Here is a 19,749-nt window from a genome sequence, read left to right as displayed (position 1 = left end):
TGAATTGAGTGGATATGGAAAAGGAGAAGGGTACTGATGAAGTAAGTTATAGCCTGTTAAGAAATGCTGAAATTTATACTATGCTTATATATGTAAATATTTGCCAAAACTTACCCACTTGTTCATGTAAAGGTAATTTAAGTATTTTTTATACAGTTACCTTGCTAAGCGGATTACAGATTAAGCTTTTAAAAAAGAATTGGTTAAAGAAGAGAAATAAGAAAATTTATATGATTGGTATTTTGACACCCATGGAGACATGAGACTAAAAGATATTTTGCTACCATATTACCTTTCATTTGCCTCAGAAGATAAAATAACCTGAAAAAAAATCTAAATCATTGTTATTCTAACCTTTTAAAATTCTATTAATGTACTTTCCCCCCCTTACCTTACTTGTTGACATTCTTTTTATTAATTCTGTTTTATTGCCATGTGACTCCAAAGAGCTGGAGTGGAAGACTTTAAATCAATAGAAAATTGCTTGCAGTACTCAAGTATGAGCCAATATAAATTAACTAAGCCACAAATAAATTACATTTCGGCTTTAATGTCTTACTGAGAGGAGACACTGAAGATGATTTGGGGAGTAGAAAACCAGGATGGGGAAGTTCAAATTATTTTCTTTAGCTTTTCACATTAGAATATTGTTCATTTGTTTCACACAATACTGTGCAATTTCATAATTGTGATATACATATTTAATGTTAAGCATAAAAATGCACTTTAAACAATTACATAGTATTTTAATGTCTTCTGTTTGGGATTATTCCCTTTTTTTTTTTTTTTAGATTTTATTTATTTATTTGAGAGAGAGAGAAAGAGTGTACACAAGCAGGGAGGAAAGGGCAGAGGGAGGGAGGCAGAGGAAGAGGGAGAAGCAGACTCCCTGCTGAGCAGGGAACCTGAGGCCTGGCTGGTTCCCAGGACTCTGAGATGATGACCTGAGCCAAAAGCTGACGCTTTATCCACTGAGCCACCCAGGAGCCCCTGTTTGGGATTATTCTTGATTCTCTCTTATTAATAGAAAAAAATAAGGATTAACCTGTTTTTAATGCACTGCTTAAATATTATAGGGCATCAAAAGCAACTCCTAATAAATTGAATAACAGTGCTATTGATCAGAAAATAAGATTTCTATTTTGTCAAAATGAATTTTACTTATTTTACCAAATAGGGAAAAACATTTACTTGTAAACTTAATCCTATTTGTGGATGCTGAAGCTACTTTCCACATGTAACCACTGTTAAAATTACAGAGCTGTATTTCAGAAGTTCATTGATAAATTAAGTATTTGGAATTTGGAAAGCATCACCTGTAGAAAAAAGGCTGTTGAGAGTGGCTGAATTCTGTTACTTGCACCACACCCTTTACAGTTTATATTGTTATAATACGTTCTAATTGTCACTTGGACAGTTGGAGAAGGTCTCTCTGTTTATTCTGGCCTCTGTGTTAGTCAGAACTCAGGCCTTGGCTCCTTACCATGTTGCCATCTTGCTCAGGCCAACTCTTGTGTACTCATATAATGTTAACTGTTTGACAGATTTACATAATTCATTTGAAAATATAACACTATAGGTTAACTATACTGGAATTTAAAATAAATTTAAAAATCAAGGCATAAGAACAACTTTTATTGAGACCTCTGTTGTGCTAGGTGCTTTATGTGATTGTATCTAATCCTCAAAACATCCTTAGGAGGGAGATGACTTCTCCATCTTATAGGTAAAGTAACTGAGTCTTAGAAGGCCATGGTCATACAACTGATAAATAGGAGAGGTGGAATTTGAACCAGGATCTGTCCAATTCCAAAGTTTAGGTTCTTTGTATCATAATGCTGTTTCCCTGAAAGAGCGATGATGATGATGATGATGATGGTGGTGGTGGCCACCGTGACTACAGGATGATAGTATTGATAATGTAATAGCTAATCATTTTGTAAAGGTTTACTATGAGCCAGAGGTTATCTTGGGTAATCTTTACCATAATCTGGGAGATAAGCACTGTAAATAGTGTGGCTTTGGAAAGAAGTGGAAGCTCAGAGAGGTGAAGTGACTAGCCCCAATTACCCATAGCAGGTAAGTGGTAGAGCAGTGAAAAGTTAGTCTGATCCTATTCTGATATTTTAAAATAAAGAACTTAAAATTTAATTGTTTTCGTTTTCTTTGGCTTCCTCAGTACTGTTATACTATAGCCATTCTGAGTCTTTTGAAGCTATTTGGAATCTATTTTCATTAAATCATGGTTATAGCAACAATAATTTCTATTTTAATAGGTATGATAGCTTTAAATTTCATTTCCAGTACTGCTTTCTTTTCATGAATAGTGACACTGTACAATACCCCTTGGGGATATTCTCATTTAATAAATGAGGACACAGACCTCTAGATTAATTGTTTGCCTAAGGTCTTTTATCAAATCAGAAGCAAATCTAGAACAGGGGCTTAGACAGTTTTTGATTTTTAGGTCATGCAGCCTCCTTTATCTTGAAACCCTTCATGCCTTCGTGTTGGGTTGTTAAAACTGATATAGTTGGGGCGCCTGGGTAGCTCAGTTGGTTAAGCGGCTGCCTTCGGCTCAGGTCATGATCCTGGGGTCCTGGGATCGAGCCCCATGTCTGGCTCCCTGCTCAGCGGAGAGCCTGCTTTTCCCTCTCCTTCTGCCTGCCACTCTGCCTACTTGTGCTCTCTCTCTCTCTGTCAAATAAATAAAATCTTTAAAAAAAAAACAAAACAAACAAACTGATATGGTTTGTCCAGAAGGATCTTGCTGCATTTTTTTCTGATTTCTGTTTGAGAAAATGAGGTCTCTGGAAGTTCTATAGCTTGAAGGGCAGGAAAGGATCCTTATGGTTGATGTAATTTCTACTTTGAGTAATGATCACAAGTATTCACTCCACAAAAAATATGTATACATTGTTCCCTTCTTTATTTAAGATTTCAAGAGAAAAAGTATACCACCATTACTTTATTTAAAAGTCTGTATAAAAAAATTTTTAACTATGTAGCCTAAATCATTCATGCTGACAGTTAAACTTGTTCTGTTCTCTTCTTATAACAGGTGTGGGCATAGATAACTATCATCCTTCATATAAAAATTCTCCTAAACTTATATAACAGCATCTTTTAACTGAGCGGTTACATTTTTATTCCATAAACACTAAAAGCCTTCTGTGAGCCAGTTTTGCACTGGGACGACATAAAAGGCAGGGTTCTCACCCCTTGAGGACCTGAGAATCTTGCTGGGGAGATGAAACAGGCATATGGGAGAACTAGGAGAACTTGAGCATTGTAGCTCCACACTTACGGGCTGAGCAAACAGAGGGCAAAGGGGGCATCGATGCAGGCAGGGTAGGATGTTTGGGTCTGAGACTTATTGCATGGTACAATATGTTGTTGATATATTCGAGTACTTAATGGATTTGCTATGTAGTTTGTTTTTTTTTTAAAGATTTTATTTATTCATTCGAGACACAGAGATAGAGAGAGAGCACAAGCAGGCGGAGAGGCAGAGGGAGAAGCAGGCTCCCCGCTGAGCCAGGAGCCAGACATGGGGCTCAATCCCAGGACCCTGGGATCATGACCTGAGCCAAAGGCAGATGCTTAACCATCTTAGCCACCCAGGCGCCCCTATGTAGTTGTTTTTAACATTCTTCTTTACAAGGTGATGAGATTGCATTAATAAAGTTTGACAGTACTGATTAAAGTATTTTCATACTTTGTACTTTCATACTTTTATAGACTATTTTTAGGAACAATCAGGAAGCAAGATGATGCTGGATTAATAACTAGTAGTATTTCTGTAAATTCAGCGATTCAGATTTTGTTACTAAAAAGTGTCTTCTTAAGGTTTTCTCCTTTTAGCCAGTATTCTTGCCTGCCTTTAAAATTTTTAATTTACATGTATGTACTGGGTCTGTAACTCTGTATCCAAAGGGCAAGTCAGGAAGAAAGTTAAAAATCTTGGGTGATCCTTTGCATGATTTTATTTTTCATTCTTTTTTTCTAAAAAATATACCACTCTTATACACTTATATTCCTCTTATTATATTCTTATCTTTGGATCCATTTGCACTATAAAGCATCCCCTGTCATTGCCACTCAAATGGTGTATAAATAAATAATTAATAAGAAAAAAGCTTAGGGGGATTTAAAAAAATAATATTCTTAATCATGTTGAGGTAAATTGCATAATCATAGATCTCATTACTGAAATAGACTTTTCAGATGGCATGATTCAGTCTCTAAGTTCCAGGAGGTAAAATATGATCATCTGGAGCACAACTGAGAAGGAGAGATATGGAGATACGGTGCCTGTTCCAATTGACTCTTTCAGTAAAATGAACAGGGAGTGAAGGAAGGCTCCTGTTGAGATGGTGGCGGTGAGGTTGGAAGGGTGATGGACACATGGACTATTTAGAGGTTACACTTGCATTGTTTGAGGAATTAAAAGGACTGAATTCTGGGTGGCAGGAGAATCAATGAGACTTTAATTGAAATCGCCATCAGGAAGAGGGCCTGGTTTGGAAAGAAGTCATTTAATTCAGCATGTTGAGTTTGAACACCTCTATGAAGATGTTAAAAAGGTATTTGGAAATGGGAGTATGGAGATCAGGAGGAGGGTCAGGGTCACATAGTATGTTTCTCAAGAAAGATGAGATAGAGAAAGTGAAAAAAATGTTATCTATTGTTACTGTTGCTGTTTACTTAATGTAGCACATAACATAGCACCTGCCATATAATGGCTACTCAGTGAACAAGTGAGGATTTATGGGAGTAGGTTAGAGCTTTGCCAATGAAATAACAAGTGAGAGAAGAGGAGGAAAAAGGTTAAGGGAAGAACCTTAGGAATTGCTTGCTCTTGCTTTTTCTTTTTCTTTCTTTTTTTTTTTTTTAAGAGGACAAGAGTCAGAGGAAGGGCTAGGGAAAGTCAGAGGGAAAACCTACTTGGTAAATATCTAAGATAGAAGATGAAGCACAAGAGAGGATCAAGGGAAGAGGGTGGGGGGAAAGGAGAACATGAAGATCAAGAAAATACCTGGTATTTGGCTCTTTGATTTTTGGTGCTTGCAAGTGAGCAGTTTCAGTAAAATAAGGGTGATGGAGGCTTATTAGAGGCAGTGTGTATGGGACTATTCCTCATGGGGCTTGAAGATAGAGAGAGGATGTTAAGAGGTATCAGGAGACTACAGGTTTTCCTAAAGTACAGACATGTTTGTAGAAGAGAAGGAAGTTGAAAGTGCAATTAAGAGGTCGTATAGTTGGGCACCTGGGTGGCTCAGTCGTTAAGCGTCTGCCTTCGGCTCAGGTCATGATCTCGGGGTCCTGGGATCAAGCCCCACATCGGGCTCCTTGCTCAGCGGGAAGCCTGCTTATCCCTCTCCCACTCCCCCTGCTTGTGTTCCTGCTTTCACTGTGTCTCTCTCTGTCAAATAAATAAATAAAACCTTAAAAAAAAAAAAAAAAGAGGTGGTATAGTTGATGGAAGATTTTGGAAGAGGTTGGAGGGGTTGCCACTAAGCTCAAGACAGAAAGGGCTGGCCTTGGAGGGACAGGAGGAGTGATTGTCAAATACAGAAATCAGAGTAGGGAAGACACAGAGGGGTTGTGTGATGGAGTGAAGAAAAATCATGGAATCACAATTCCATCACTTTAATTATCATGGTAAAGTACTGGACAAGGTCATAGAAAGAGATGAAAAAGACTGGAAGCTTGTCTTGGCAATAACTTTTATAAGAAATGAAGAAAGTATTTTCTAAATAGTAGTTACAAGGGGCGCCTGGGTGGCTCAGATGGTTAAGCGTCTGCCTTCGGCTCAGGTCATGATCCCAGGGTCCTGGGATTGAGCCCTACATCGGACTCCTGGCTCAGTGGGGAGCCTGCTTCTCCCTCTCCCTCTGCCTCTCCCCCTGCTCATGCTCTCTCTCTCTCTCTCTGTATCTCAGTGTCTCAAATGAATAAATAAAATCTTAAAAAAAAAAAAATAGTAGTGACGATTCAGCTGAGGTTGACCAGTGTGAATTTGTAGTGGCTTCTCCTCACGTTTTATCACAGATTTGTAATAGAGCTAATGGGAGGAGCAAATGTCCCATCTCTAGAGCATTGTCTTCCCCAGCCTATCCCATGGACTCATGAATTAAGTACTTTTTATAACAAGGTTCTTAAACAAGGTTCTTAAAAGAAGCAGCATATTTACTTGGGGTTTAGTAATCAGGTAAGAAATGGCATAGTCCTAGTAAAGATAGAGCTATATCATTATTTTTGATAGCTATATAGTAGTCCGTCATACTGATTTATTATGGTATATTTTGCCAATCATCTAGACTGGCATTTGGGGGTTTTGGGGGTTTTTTGGTAATTATAAATCCTTTCATGTATCACTGTACATTTTCCTGACTATTCCCTTAAGGTAAATTCCTTGAAATAGAATTGCTGGATTAATGAACATAGCCATTTAAATTTTTAAAAGTAACTTGCCAGGGACACCTGGGTGGCTCAGATGGTTATGCGTCTGCCTTTGGCTCAGGTCATGATCCCGGGGTCCTGGGATCGAGCCCCGCATCAGGCTCCTGGCTTGGCGGGGAGCCTGCTTCTCCCTTTCCCTCTGCTGTTTCCCCTGCTTTTGCTCTCTCACTCTCTCTGTCAAATAAATAAATCTTTAAAAAAATATACCTTGCCAAATTATTCTCCATAAGGTTGTCATTTTGCACATAGACCAACCATGAATGAAAATGCGTTTCCTCTTAACCTTACCAACACTAGGTATTATCATTCTTTTTTAATCTTTGCCAATTTAAAGTTCTAAAAATATCTTGTTTTATCGTGCAACTCTTTGTTAACCAGTGAAATGGAAAATATTTTATTATGCTCATTTGCATTTCATAGTGATATTATTTATTTTCTTAATCTGAAAAATTCTTTTTATATTAAGCATATTTATTTGGTCTTTGTTATATATGTTGCAAGCATTCTCTTTCTAAATAGGCACACAACAAATTCTAATGCCTAATAAAACTAGACTGTGAAGTTACTGATCATCAGCGGTTGCATTATGCATTGACCTCTTCTTCACCTGCTTGCGTTACAAGCAAAATTAGGCCATGCTCTGGCATCTTCCATAGTCTCATATTGCTTTTGTTTCTTGGAAATAGTGTGCGGTCCGTGCAGCCACAGAAGGCAGAACCCTCATTTTGGAAGGCTTGGAAAAGGTGGAGAGGAATGTTCTGCCCGTTTTGAACAACTTGCTGGAAAACAGGGAAATGCAGCTTGAGGATGGACGCTTCCTAATGTCTTCAGAGCGTTATGACAAACTTCTCCAAGTAAGAAAAGAAAAATCCAGCTCCTTTGTCTTGGCTCCTGAGCTGTGGGTGGTGCTATTTTTGGTGAGACATGATTGTATGGGAATAAGGACAGTGTTCAGGTGGCTCATATCTGTGGCAGATTGCTGCACTTCAGTCATGAGCTTGCAGTTTTACAAATTCTTCAGTTTGCAGATCCTGTTAGAAGACCTCTCCGATTTTTCCTTTTTTTTTTTTTTGCCAATGTAAGAACTATTTGTTTCTCTTTTTTTCCCTCCTTTTAATTCTCTCTTCTGTTTCTCCCTCCTTTCCTATCTTCCTTCTCTATCTCCCAGCAACCATGTACTGAAAGTCTAATGGCTTCTAGACGGTGCAGGGAAAACAAAGCTGAACAGAGTGTAGTTCTTGGTCTCCAGAAGCTCAAAATCCAGTAGATATTGACAGAAATGAATAAGATATTTAAAAGATACCCAGATGGCCCAAGCTGCCTGGATCTGATGCCTGAGTTGTTTAAAGAGCCTCCTAACAATCCCTGAATCCATTCTGGCTACCCAGCAGCTGTCTGTGATCACTTTAAAACATGGGGCGGAGTAGATCAGACCTCTGTTCTAAACCCAAAGGCCTTCCAGTGGAAAATAGGTCTTGTCTGATCTGGCCTCTTCCTGTCTCTTTGGCCTTATCGCCTGCTGTCCTTTTTTATTCCACTCCAGCTGATAGTATTCTCTTTACTATACCTTAAACCCGCTGGGTGGGCGTTCTCTTAGTGCTTTGCAAGTCCCTTTGCTCTTCCAGAATGGTTTTCTCCCAGATACCTGCCAGGCTTCCATATTCCTTCAAGTCTTTGCTCCAATGTTATGTTTTCACCCTCCTATTTGACATTGCAGTGTCCCCTCTGCCCTCATGCTCCCTGACTCTGCTCTGTTTTCTCCTTAGTCTTCTAACATCCTACAGGAATTATTTCCTTGCTCTGTTTTTAGTTTATTGGCTGCTTCCCTCTGCTAGATTCCAACTTTGACTAGGGCAGGGATTTTTGTCGCCAGTGGTATCTCAAGGTCTTAGAGCAGTGCCTGGCACTTGGTGGCTGCTTGGTAACTATTTGTTGAATGAATGAATCAGTGCAATAAAATCTTTAAATGCTGTGATGCAAGTTGATAGAAAGAGGACCACAATAAGGAGTGTGGGGCCCTTCAGAGGCTTTGGGGAAGGGGTTCATGTAAGGTCACAAAAGGATGAGAAGACAGCCCTTGCTCATTCAGCGCCGTCTGTGCTACACTGGAGCTGTCCGGGATTGATGGCTCTGCCTCGGCATTCTAGGATTCAGTCTCTCTGACGCTTGTGTGGCAGAGATACATGTATGCTAATTTTACTGCCCCAAGTTGGTTACAAATTGCTCAAGAGCAGAGTTGTGTCTTACCTTTCTTAGTGATACAGCTGATGCAAGCCCAGGACACACTAGGCACTAAATAATAGATGTTGACACCAGAGGGTCTGATTGAACTGATGCTGCATGGCTGGCAGGACCAGAAATAGCTCTTTCTGATTCCTGCTGTGTGAGTCTGTTTTCTCAGAAACCTGTCTTGCTACCCTTTTAGCAGTCTGTTTCTTTACTGTTTATAGGAGTCTCTAGATGGTGTTTTCACTGTGAGGTAGAGTCTTGTTTTGGCTCTATCTGAAGATGACATCATACTAATGTAATTAGAAGAGGATAATTGAGGATTTAATCAGTAAGAAAAGTTAAATTCATTCATTTGTATTGTTAGAGTTAATTTACTGAGATGAAAGACATGTCTATTATTCATTTATTTAAACTTATTTTAAATTTTAATTAATATTTTATAAATAATATGAATTTAAATATAAGAATAGTAATTTATAGTTATTATTTTTAAAGTAGGTTGATGTTATGCAGAACATTTTCTCCTTAGATACTTTCTGATTACAAAAGAACTATTATTGGCTCCTATATAGTTATTTAGTTATTTGCTATTTTTAGTAAATGATTTGGAAGAGAATACTCAGATATGGGATATATATATTTTTTTAAGTATAGTAGTTACTTCACAACAAGAAGTTTGATATATTCTTTATTTGTGTTAGAATTTTATGCAAAGTTATTGAACCATATTACTTTGTCTAAGAATTTGAGATATGGGGTCAAGAGGGTTTTAGTATACAAGGAGTGTTTGTTATTGAGAAGGACGTACTACATTGTTTTTTCCCAATGTAAGTATCAGTATACATGCTTAATTTTCTTTGATAAATGTCATTTCTATATTCATAGCATCTGTCTCATAAGACCCTCAGAGAATATAGGCAAGATCCCTTAACAAAGCACCACTACCTTAAGACAATTTCTATGATAAAAGGATTTCAACACCATAATTTAAGTCCCACTTTTTCTAGCGAGATTCAATATGCTAAATTTGAATACCTCAAAGTTTTAATGGTTTCATAGAGGTGATTTTAGTAGAATTTTGTTATTATGGAAACAGATACAATCAGTTTGTATACATTTTATTTATATCCTGATGAGCATTTTTTGGTAAGTGGAAAAGAAAAATATTCAGCTCTCTGAAGATTTTGCTGTTGGTGTCTCAGGCAGGGCTAGATCCTGACTCTTGTTTTCCATGGTGACATAGCATCACTGTTAGTCCTGTTAATGAAAGTGGGGTCGGGGCGCCTGGCTGGCTCAGACGGTTAAGCGTCTGCCTTCGGCTCAGGTCATGATCCCAGGGTCCTGGGATCGAGCCCCACGTCGGACTCCTGGCTCAGCGGGCTGTCTGCTTTTCCCTCTCCCTCTGCCTGTCCCCCTGCTCATGCTCTCTCTCTGTATCTTTAAAAAAAAAAAAAAAAAAAAAAGACAGTAGGGTCATAATTTTGGTTATGCTTAAAATAATTGTTCATTATGTTTTTAAATGATTTCAGACAATCAGCAGACATTTGTCCTATTATATTTAAGAGATAATAAGTCCTCTCGGGAGCTTGGATTCAGCATGAGGTGGTAATGAACAGAAGTCAGTGCACACATGTTTAATGATAACAGCTTGCATAGGATACAGTGGAGGGGTACAAAACTGGTTCCAATGGAGGGAGGGATTAGAAAGTGATGATGTTGTTAGTGCTAAGCTTGAAATGATGCCTGTGTGTATGCTGTGCAAAGTGGAAAGGGTGTTTCAGGCAAGTGGAGCAGCGTTGGTGAAGCAGCAGGACGTGTCTGGAGGGCCACAGTTGTGAGATGGGGCTGGAGCACAGGGTCAGGGAAGGCGGGCTGAGGGGTGGGAGTGCAGTGCTTGCTGAGCCTGGGAGAATGGGACATGAATCAAGCCAGGAAGGTCCTTGAATGTCACGTGAAGAGCTTCTACACTGTTCTGTGGGTCGCATCCCCTGAAGATGTGCTGAAAGCTGAGGACGTGCACGTTCACAGAAGCTTTGTAAGCTATACATCTGAGGACAGTGAAGAGCCATTGATAGGGTCAGGCAGAGAGAGAAGGAATGACAGCTTGAACATAAGTTTGTTCATCCCTAAAAAGGAAATAAATGTTTATTTGCATTCTGGTAAAAGTTAAATGAGCAAAATTCATCGAAAGTACTTACCATGTAGTGAGTTTTCAATACATGTTAGTTGTTACTATTAATACACCTTGGCAGAAATAGACTCATAAACATATATGTCAATTTGAGGTCCATGGGCAGTCTCTGCTCTACCTCTAGGACTACCTTTTTACGTTCCCTGGTCTGAATCAGTATATTTTCCTTACCCTCCTCACTCAGTTTCTCTGAGTGAATGACTACAGCTTAGAGATCTGACCCACATTGCCTTTGTTCCTTGATGTGTTAGCTGCTCTCCGTTCAACACCAGTCTTCATGTTGGGAGCCTTCCCTGGCGCCCTGATCCTGATTTCACTTTGCTTCCTTCCTTGACAGTTTGGTTTTGAGGTGGTTCTCAAATACAATTTACTCAGCAATCAGGACCTAAATTCCTTAGCCTGGCAGCTCTTGCTGTTGTAATCTGCATCATTTATGCTCTAAGTTTTGATCTCTTTCTTTCAGGCTCATACCAGAACAGAGTTGGATGCTTGGAAGATTGTTAGGGTTAGTGAAAACTTCCGAGTCATTGCGTTGGGCTTGCCCGTGCCTAAGTACTCTGGGAATCCATTAGACCCCCCTCTCCGTTCTCGATTTCAGGCCAGAGATATTTATTATCTACCCTTTAAGGTAAGTATGAACAAGGATAATTTATTTTTAAACAGTTTTTCTACTTATATTTGGTTACTATAAAAACGTTACTATGATTTGATATGTTTCTGTTATTTTAGGACCAACTTAAACTCTTATATTCAGTTGGAGCCAATGTTCCTGCCGAGAAGTAAGTATTTCAGCTACATATACACACATACACAGACACACACACACACATACACACACACACGGAGACATTTATATAAATATTTGGACACTTAACATTGAATTTGTTTATTTGTTTTGCCCATTGATTGATTAATTCGTCCATTCAACAACTATTCTTTGAAGAATTTTTCAGTAGCTTTGGTAAATGCTGATGATAAAGTTAATAAGAAATGATCCTTGGAGGCAAGAAACTCAAGATCTGGTAGAGTTTAAAGATATGGGAGTACATTAGTTTAATATTGTATAGTAAGGGTCATAATTTTAAAAAGGCGTCAGCATTTGAGGTGGGTCCTGAAGAATGAGTACGCTTTTGCCAGATAAAGAATGGAAGTAAGGAATTCGAAGAAGTTATTTTTAAAACATGGGATATGAGAGTGTACACCTTGTTCTTGAGGCTATAAAAAGTTCCTCGTGGCTGGAATTCAGGTTTGGATTGAGAAAGGTCAGAGGGGGAACTGGCAGGATAAATGTGGACCAGGTTGTGAAAAACCTCACATATTGTCATATTTTAGAAATATATCTGGGGACGCCTAGGTGGCTCAGCCAGTTAAGCGTCTGCCTTCAGCTCAGGTCATGATCCCTGGGTCTTGCGATCGAGTCCCGTGTTGGGCTCTCTGCTCAGTGGGGAGCCTGCTTCTCCCTCTGCCTCTGCCCCCCCCCAACTTGTGCTCGCTCGCTCTCTCAAATAAATCAATTTTTAAAAAATCTTTAAAAAAAGAAATATATCTGTGTATTTAATCAGCTTCTGAGTTTTATTTATTTATTTTTAAAAGATTTTATTTATTTATTTGAGAGAGAGAGAGAGAGAGCAGCAGAGGGAGAGGGAGAAGCAGACTCCCCGCTGAGCAGGGAGCCACACACGGGGCTCGATCCCAGGACCCTGGGACCATGACCCAAGCTGAAAGCAGACACTCAACTGGCTGAGCCACCGGGTGCCCCAGCTTCTGAGTTTCAAATGGAATATTATAATATGAAGCTGTTGTTTCTTGAGAATTTAATAGCAAATGTCATCTTTTAGATTAATTAAATTGGCTCAGCTGTTTTATATTTAAAAAAATGAATACATTTTATATATTAAAACTATTAGAATAACATTTAACATCACTTAGTTTTTTTTCCCCTAGAATTTCTCAGCTCCTGTCCTTTGCCACCACTCTCTGTTCCCAAGAATCTTCTACTCTTGGACTTCCAGATTTTCCTTTAGATAGTTTACCAGCTGCAGTTCAAATCCTGGTATGTATAAAATAAATTAATGACTATGTGGGAAAGAACATTTAAAAGTTAATCCTTGGGGATTAATCACTTCAGTTTGCCTTGTCCTATTCGTCTTTAAATATTACAAGACCTGAGATTAATTGGCTCCAGCGCTGTAAACTGTACAGAGACCAGCCACGTGTTCTGAGCTCTTAAAGAGCTTCCAGCTTTGTGTTGTGGGGGGGGAAGCAGACATGCAGCTCAGGTAAAAGTCCCACAGAGGGAGGGAGGACTCAGCCTGCAGAGGCATGAAGAGCTGGGAGAGGCGTATTGCAGGTAGGCTGTGCCTCGCACCTGCCCCAGCCTGAGGCCGGGAGCTGGGGCTTTCACACTTGGGCACCAGCAGTCATTGCCCAGTGCTCATCGTGAGGGACACCGATTCCCAGGCGCTAGCTGCTCTCTCGGCCTGTAGCAAACTGGCTTCAGGAGTTCAAGAGCAGTCTTCTGTAAAAGCCCTGCTACCGCTGGCTGTTGAAAGGGAAAGGTGAGAGGCTCAGAAAGGGTAAGAACAGATCTGAGGGGTTTGGTGGAACGTAGACATTGTCCACCACAGTTTCGCAGAGGTCATGACAGTTGTGTCAGAAGTGGTCGAAATGCCCTCCAGGCAGGGGGAAGAGCTCGGACAAAGGTGTTGAATCACAAAAGGGCTTGGTACGTTTGAAGAATGCTGAGTTGTATTGCTAGAGCAAGCATGTATGGTGAAGAGAAAGGTGAGAACTCTTGTGTGAAGTGCTTTGCATGGTGAGTGAAGTTGTCTGGATTTTATGGTGGGGAAGAAGGGGCCTATTAGATATTATGAAGTAGGTGAGGTGTATAGTATAATCAGTTATGTGTTGGAGGAAGATACCTCTGCTGGCAGGGAGGAGGGATGGGGAGAGCATGGTGGCATAAGGAGCAAATAGGAAACAGTTGTAACCATCAGTGAGAGATTCTGCTAAGGAGAGCATAATCCCAGGTAGTAGGGATCCTGCCTAGACAAGAGATTTATTTTTAAACTATAGTTGTGATTCGTTTATGTCTCCTGAGACTGAGTTAGGTTTCACAGGTATTGTTTACACTGTTCTATATATTTAGAACAGCTTTTCTCCTCCTATTTATCATAGCTCCTACTTTTCGTTCTTTTTGTTTTTGCTTGGAACTTTTTACTTTGACAGTTCTCAAATCTAAAAAAAAAAAAGTTCGCAAGTAGTAAAATGAACACCCACAATCCCTCAACTAGAATCACCAATTTTTAGCATATTGCCACATTTGATTGCTCTCTCTCTTTTTTTCTGAACCATTTGAAAGTAAACCATGGTCAGTATTCTTATATACTTCAGTGTGCAACTTGTAAGAAGTAGGACGTTCCGCATAACCAGAACCATTAATCATACCCCTCAGCATGTTAACAAAAATTCTATAATATCGTCTAATAGTCAACCTATACCGAAATTTCTCTAGTTGTCCCTGTTAGTAGACTTCTGAAAGTAGAGTGAACAGAATTGGGAATGCAGTTTGATTTGGGGGAAGGTTTTGAGAATAATAAATACTTTCTAACTTGTAGTTTATAACTGTGAGGCTAAGTACATGTGTGTTTGAGATTAACTCAGATTAGGAATAAGAGTGAAGGAGAAGATACTTTGGGATCAGTAGGGTAGGGAAATGTGTTCAGACATCTAGTTTCAGACATGCTGAACAGGGGTCAATGGGATATCTAGAGTCACATCTGGGCAATTGGGAGTTCAAGTCTAGAGCTGAGGAAAGCGGTCAGGATCAGAGACAGAGACAGGGGAGCCATTAACAGATAGATATCAACTGCAAGATGGGAGTGGGTGAGCTTACCCAGGGAAAGGGTGTGAAACAAGAAGAGAAGAGGAAGCAATGAATATTTACTTTTGTAGACTTCTGGCAAATATGAGAAACCTATTAGTTATTGTTTATAAGGCAATTTCAATGTCATATGCATTTCAGATAAATTTTCTGTGATTATTTTAGATGTTCCTCATTCCTATGTATTTTTGCCCTAAATAGGATTCCTTTCCTATGATGTCAATCAAACATGCAATCCAGTGGCTTTACCCATACACTATTTTACTAGGACACGAAGGGAAGATGGCTGTGGAAGGTGTTTTAAAAGTAAGTATCTTGGGACACCTAGGTGGTGGCTCGGTTGGTTAAGCGTCTGCCTTCACCTCAGGTCATGATCCCAGGGTCCTGGGATCGAGTTCCGCATCGGGCTCCCTGCTCAGCAGGGAGCCTGCTTCTTCCTCTGCCTCTGCCTGCAGCTCCCCCTGCTTGTGCTCTTTCTCTCTGACAAATAAAATCTTAAAAAAAAAAAAAAAAGTAAGTATCTTATATGTTAACTAACTTGAATTTAAATTAAAAAAATAAGTGTCTGCTTCACTTTCCTTTCTTTTTCCATTGTCTCTTCACGTGCCATCTTTCTTCCTTTCCCTTGCCTTCCCTTGCTTTTCTCTTTTTCCCAGGCAGAGAGGCACTGTCATGCCAGTGATAGGGGAGCAAGGACCGAGGTGGCTGGTGTGGCTGGGACATGGACCACGTTGAACAAATAAGTAAATCAGTTGAGCAAATGAGTGAATATATTGAGGATTATGAGAGCTGTGTTACTTACTGTTGGAAAAAGAATTTATAAACATAGAAAGGGAGAAGGAAAGAAAGACTCCTGAGGTGTTAGATTGGAATTGGAGGAATCAGAATGAACTCATGTTTTTTTCAATATATGTAAACAGAGTAATAGGTATAGATTGTGTATATGTGAATGCAGACACATATTTTCTAGCTCTGTCCTCTAAGAAGGCCTAAAAACTGACACTCCAGTGGCAATGATCATGCCAAGTGCCGAGACATTGGTTTCTAAATACCACACTTCCTAAAAGGAATCAGGACTCCTAGGAAGTAGGGCTGGTTCAAGGATCAACACAGGGGAACTACGTGATGAAATGAACCGGGATCATCTTATTGTGCCAGAAAGCAAGGAAATGTCTAACAAATGATGTTGACGTGCCAAAAGTGATAGAGGAGCCAGCTTGAAGTGCCTCCCACTGGCTAAAATTTGGGACAATTTTAGCATCAAAATAAACAAGGATAACAATTGATTATAAACCATTGAACAAAATAGGAATCTCTAAGTTCATATTGATACAAATGAATAAATAAATACAAGGGGGAGAAGAAAAATCTCTTGAATAAATGCAGAAGGAATTATATAAACAGAAAAATCACCATTTGGCAACCATCAATGTGGCAGTTGATTTAGGCAGGAGTCATCAAAGGTTTTAAAGCTAGTGGGTGGAGGTTCTATGAAGAATAGAATATTGGGGTGCCTGGATGGCTTAGTCAGTTAAACATCCGACTCTTGATTTTGGCTCAGGCCATGATCTCAGGGTTGTGAGACTGAGCCCCACGTTGGGCTCCATGCTCAGCAGGAGTCTGCTTGAGATTCCCACCCCCCACCATGTGTGTGTATGCTCGCTCTCTCTCTCTCTCTCTCTCTCAAATAAATAAATAAATAAATAAAATCTTCAAAAAAAAAAAAAAAAAGATAGGATATTGATGTAACCTAAGAATATCTCCTACCAAAATACGCAGTTGACTACAAAACAAGAAAATGATACTTTTATGGTAAAGGCCAACTTGACCAGTTGGGACAAATTGACAGTGTCCCTCCCGAGTGTTAAGCTGAGAAGAGCTCAGCCTCATTTCAGGGATATTCTGGATAAGGACTCACGGTGTGTGTTTGGCCGTGAGAAAGTATGGTATAGACCTAGGTTGAGGGCCATCTTACATAACGAAAGGCCTGTATTCTTGAGAATTGTCCAGTCCATAAGAGAGAAGAAACTGAGGAAACTACTTCAGATTAAAAGGGACTAAAGAGATATGATGGCTAAACCCAACATGTGCTCCTATGTTGGATCCTGGGCCAGATAGGAGAAAGTGACATTGTTGACACAGTTAACCTTGGATTAGATAGCAGTGTTCTATTAAATGATTTCCTGATTTGGAAGCTTATGTGGTGATTACACTGGCCAGAGTTCTTATTTTAGGAAATAGGAACTAGAATGTTTAGGAATGATGAGGCATCATATCTGCAGCTTGCTCCTCAGTGGTTCAGTAAAAGACCAGTGATAATGGTCTGGTGTGGGGTTGCTGCTGGGGGTAGGAGGGAGGGAGTAAATGTGCTACAGTGGTAATCATTGGGAAATCTGAGTGAAGGCAAAACAGAAGCTCTTCGTACAGCTGAGTCCTGCAACTTTCCTGTAAGTTTGAAATTATTTTAAGATAAAACATTTTAAAAAGTGAATATCCACTAAAAAGTGTTTCAAAATAAAAAAATTTTAAAAATAAATATAACTAATATAGCACTAAGGTAAAATTTATCTGCCTATAACTTAAATTATTAACTTGAAAAGTAAGCACTTTATATAAAACTACGGAAATTGCTGTAGACCTGTCATTTAAACTAATTAAGTTCTTATTTTTATCTTAAGTGGTTCATAATACATGGAACCTGATTTTCTTTCAAAGCATGCATGGCATAATTTCCTCATTGTATAGTTTAACGGTAGTGTTTTCTAAAGGGCCAGTCACAATATATATTATCTTATAACTATATATTTGAACATGTTGACTCTTGGTAGAGATTTATTGACTTACCAAATTAATTCCTTTTTCTGAAAGACAATTTTTCTTTTTCTTTTACAGTTGGCTTAAGGAGCAGATTTCTAAGGAGTAGGTAGAATGTGAACACTTAAGTTGTTTCTATATGTATAGGCCCTTCATTTTCTGGAGGCCAGGATTTTACCACCTTAGGCAAATGGAGCGGTATTTGTTTCTTTCCTATCCCAAAATCTACAAAGGGAGTACAGAAAGAAGTATTCTTTTTTTGTTTTGTTTTGTTTTATTATGTTATGTTAATCACCATACATTACATCATTAGTTTTTGATGTAGTGTTCCATGATTCATTGTTTGCGTGTAACACCGTATTCTTTATGTAGGTAGTAATAGTGAGAACTCAGAAGTAGATTCGAGGTACGCTAGCAGGTTTTTTTTTCCACATATCAGCTAGCCAAAGAAACATTATTTTCATTGATTGGTGGTGTCAATAATGATAATAATAATAATAGTAGTAAAAAAATAAAACTCATAAAAAGCTGTTCCTCACAGATGCTGAGAAGTATAGTTGGGGACAGATTCTAAATGAAAAGCATAAAGAAGCAAAGGGAAAATATAACTACATAGTTCACTTTAAGTTTTATTCTTGGCACTGAAAAAAAGAATTAGAATTCATCTTTGATTTAATCAACATCTGAACTAAGTTGGCATCATCGGTCATTGAAATAGAGCACACAGTGTTTAAGAAAAAGGCTGTGATTCCAGATGTGCTCCCTCGATGCCTATCAGCACAGTGCCCAACTCCTGCAGAACAAGGGTAAATAGTCAGGGATGAAGAACATGTCATGGGAAGGTCTGATAAAATGAAGCAATGTAAACTTTTTTGTGACAAAACTGAAAGAAGATATTCAGTGCCTGCAAGAGTCAGTTATGAACGAAGGTATTTATTTTTATAAAGAAGCCTCTTTGATGTGTTTCTGATCTCTAATTTCAAAACTAGTCATACAAATTAGACTTCCAGTGAAGATGGCGGAGTAGGAAGATCCTAAGTTTACTTTGTCCCCTGGATACAGCTGGAGAACACCCACATCAGTGTAAATCACCCAGAAAACAACCTGAAGACTGGCAGAATCCACTCTCTGGCCACATTGAAGTGGGTAGGAAGGGGGGAGATGTGGTCAGGAGCTAAATGGACCTGGGGGACTCTTTGTGGCAGGGAGGGACACCTTGGGCTCAGAGAGAGGAAAAGAACAGGCCCTCACACCAGGTACGCCAGGCACTGGAGACCTGCACAGGGAAGACAAATCTCCATAACATTTGGCTTTGAAAACCAGAGGGGCTGATTTTGTGAGTTCTTACAATTAGCAGGGCTTAACACCTGGAACTTGGAAAATCTGTGGGCTCAGCTCTGAGAGGGTGACAGGAATCTGAGTCCCCACCCTTAAAGAGACAGCATACCAAATAGCCCCACAGAGATACAGCATAGAAACAGCAGTTTGAAAAATACTGGAGTATATGGGAGGGAGATTTGTTTACTAATTTCAGAGCATGTGCTAGAGAAATAGGGATGCTTGGCAGACCTCTCCAAGAACAAAAATGCTGGCAGGTACCATTTCTTTCCCCCACCCCCCAGCCTAGATACATGGACACCTTCGAGCACCAGCACACCCTACTTAACTTGCTAATAGTGCGCCCTGCCCTACATTCTGTGGACGCACCCCCTCCAGTACATCTTGGCCAGAGCACACCCAAAGTAGTGCCACAGGCCTAGCAGTGTGCAAACATATCCAACAGGTGTGAGCAGCACAACAAAGTGACTCTTGCCCCAGGTTGGCCCAAGGTGGCCCCAGACTGGTCCACTAACAACACAGGGATCAAACCCTGCACACAACAGGGAAGGAGAGCCATTGCAGATGACTGGGTTGAAGGCAAAAGTGGCTCAGCCACAATAGTAGGGTGGTGCACACAACACGGGTAGGAGATACCCCTGGAGTGCCAGGTTCCAATAAACAGGGGACTTTACACAGCAGAGCACTACAGGACCTCTTCTTCATATAAGGCCACTACTTTTAAGAGCTGGAGATGTAGTTGACTTTCCTGACACATGGAAACAAAGAGTTAGACAAAATGAGACAGAGGAATATTTCCCAAATGTAAGAATAGGACAAATTCACAGCA

At 39.6% G+C, this 19,749-nt stretch overlaps 1 protein-coding gene across 6 annotated transcripts in view; it reads left to right on the top strand.

The window, feature by feature from the left end:
* Positions 1–19,749, top strand: part of VWA8 (von Willebrand factor A domain containing 8) — a 348,163-nt gene that overhangs the window by 54,318 nt on the left and 274,096 nt on the right. For 5 of the 6 annotated variants that reach the window (XM_032402933.1, XM_032402932.1, XM_032402935.1 and 2 more), the window contains 5 exons: positions 7,152–7,319; positions 11,349–11,513; positions 11,615–11,664; positions 12,815–12,938; positions 14,970–15,074. In XM_032402933.1, the coding sequence (XP_032258824.1) occupies positions 7,152–7,319; positions 11,349–11,513; positions 11,615–11,664; positions 12,815–12,938; positions 14,970–15,074 (612 nt within the window). The remainder of the gene's footprint in view (positions 1–7,151; positions 7,320–11,348; positions 11,514–11,614; positions 11,665–12,814; positions 12,939–14,969; positions 15,075–19,749) is intronic. The other variant, XM_032402934.1, reaches the window with a different exon arrangement.

This window comes from Phoca vitulina, unplaced genomic scaffold (assembly GCF_004348235.1).
Source record: "Phoca vitulina isolate PV1807 unplaced genomic scaffold, GSC_HSeal_1.0 scaffold5, whole genome shotgun sequence".
Classification (NCBI taxonomy): Eukaryota; Metazoa; Chordata; class Mammalia; order Carnivora; family Phocidae; genus Phoca; species Phoca vitulina.
Note: the sequence above shows the minus strand (reverse complement) of the source record. Positions and strands in the feature narration are given on the sequence as shown.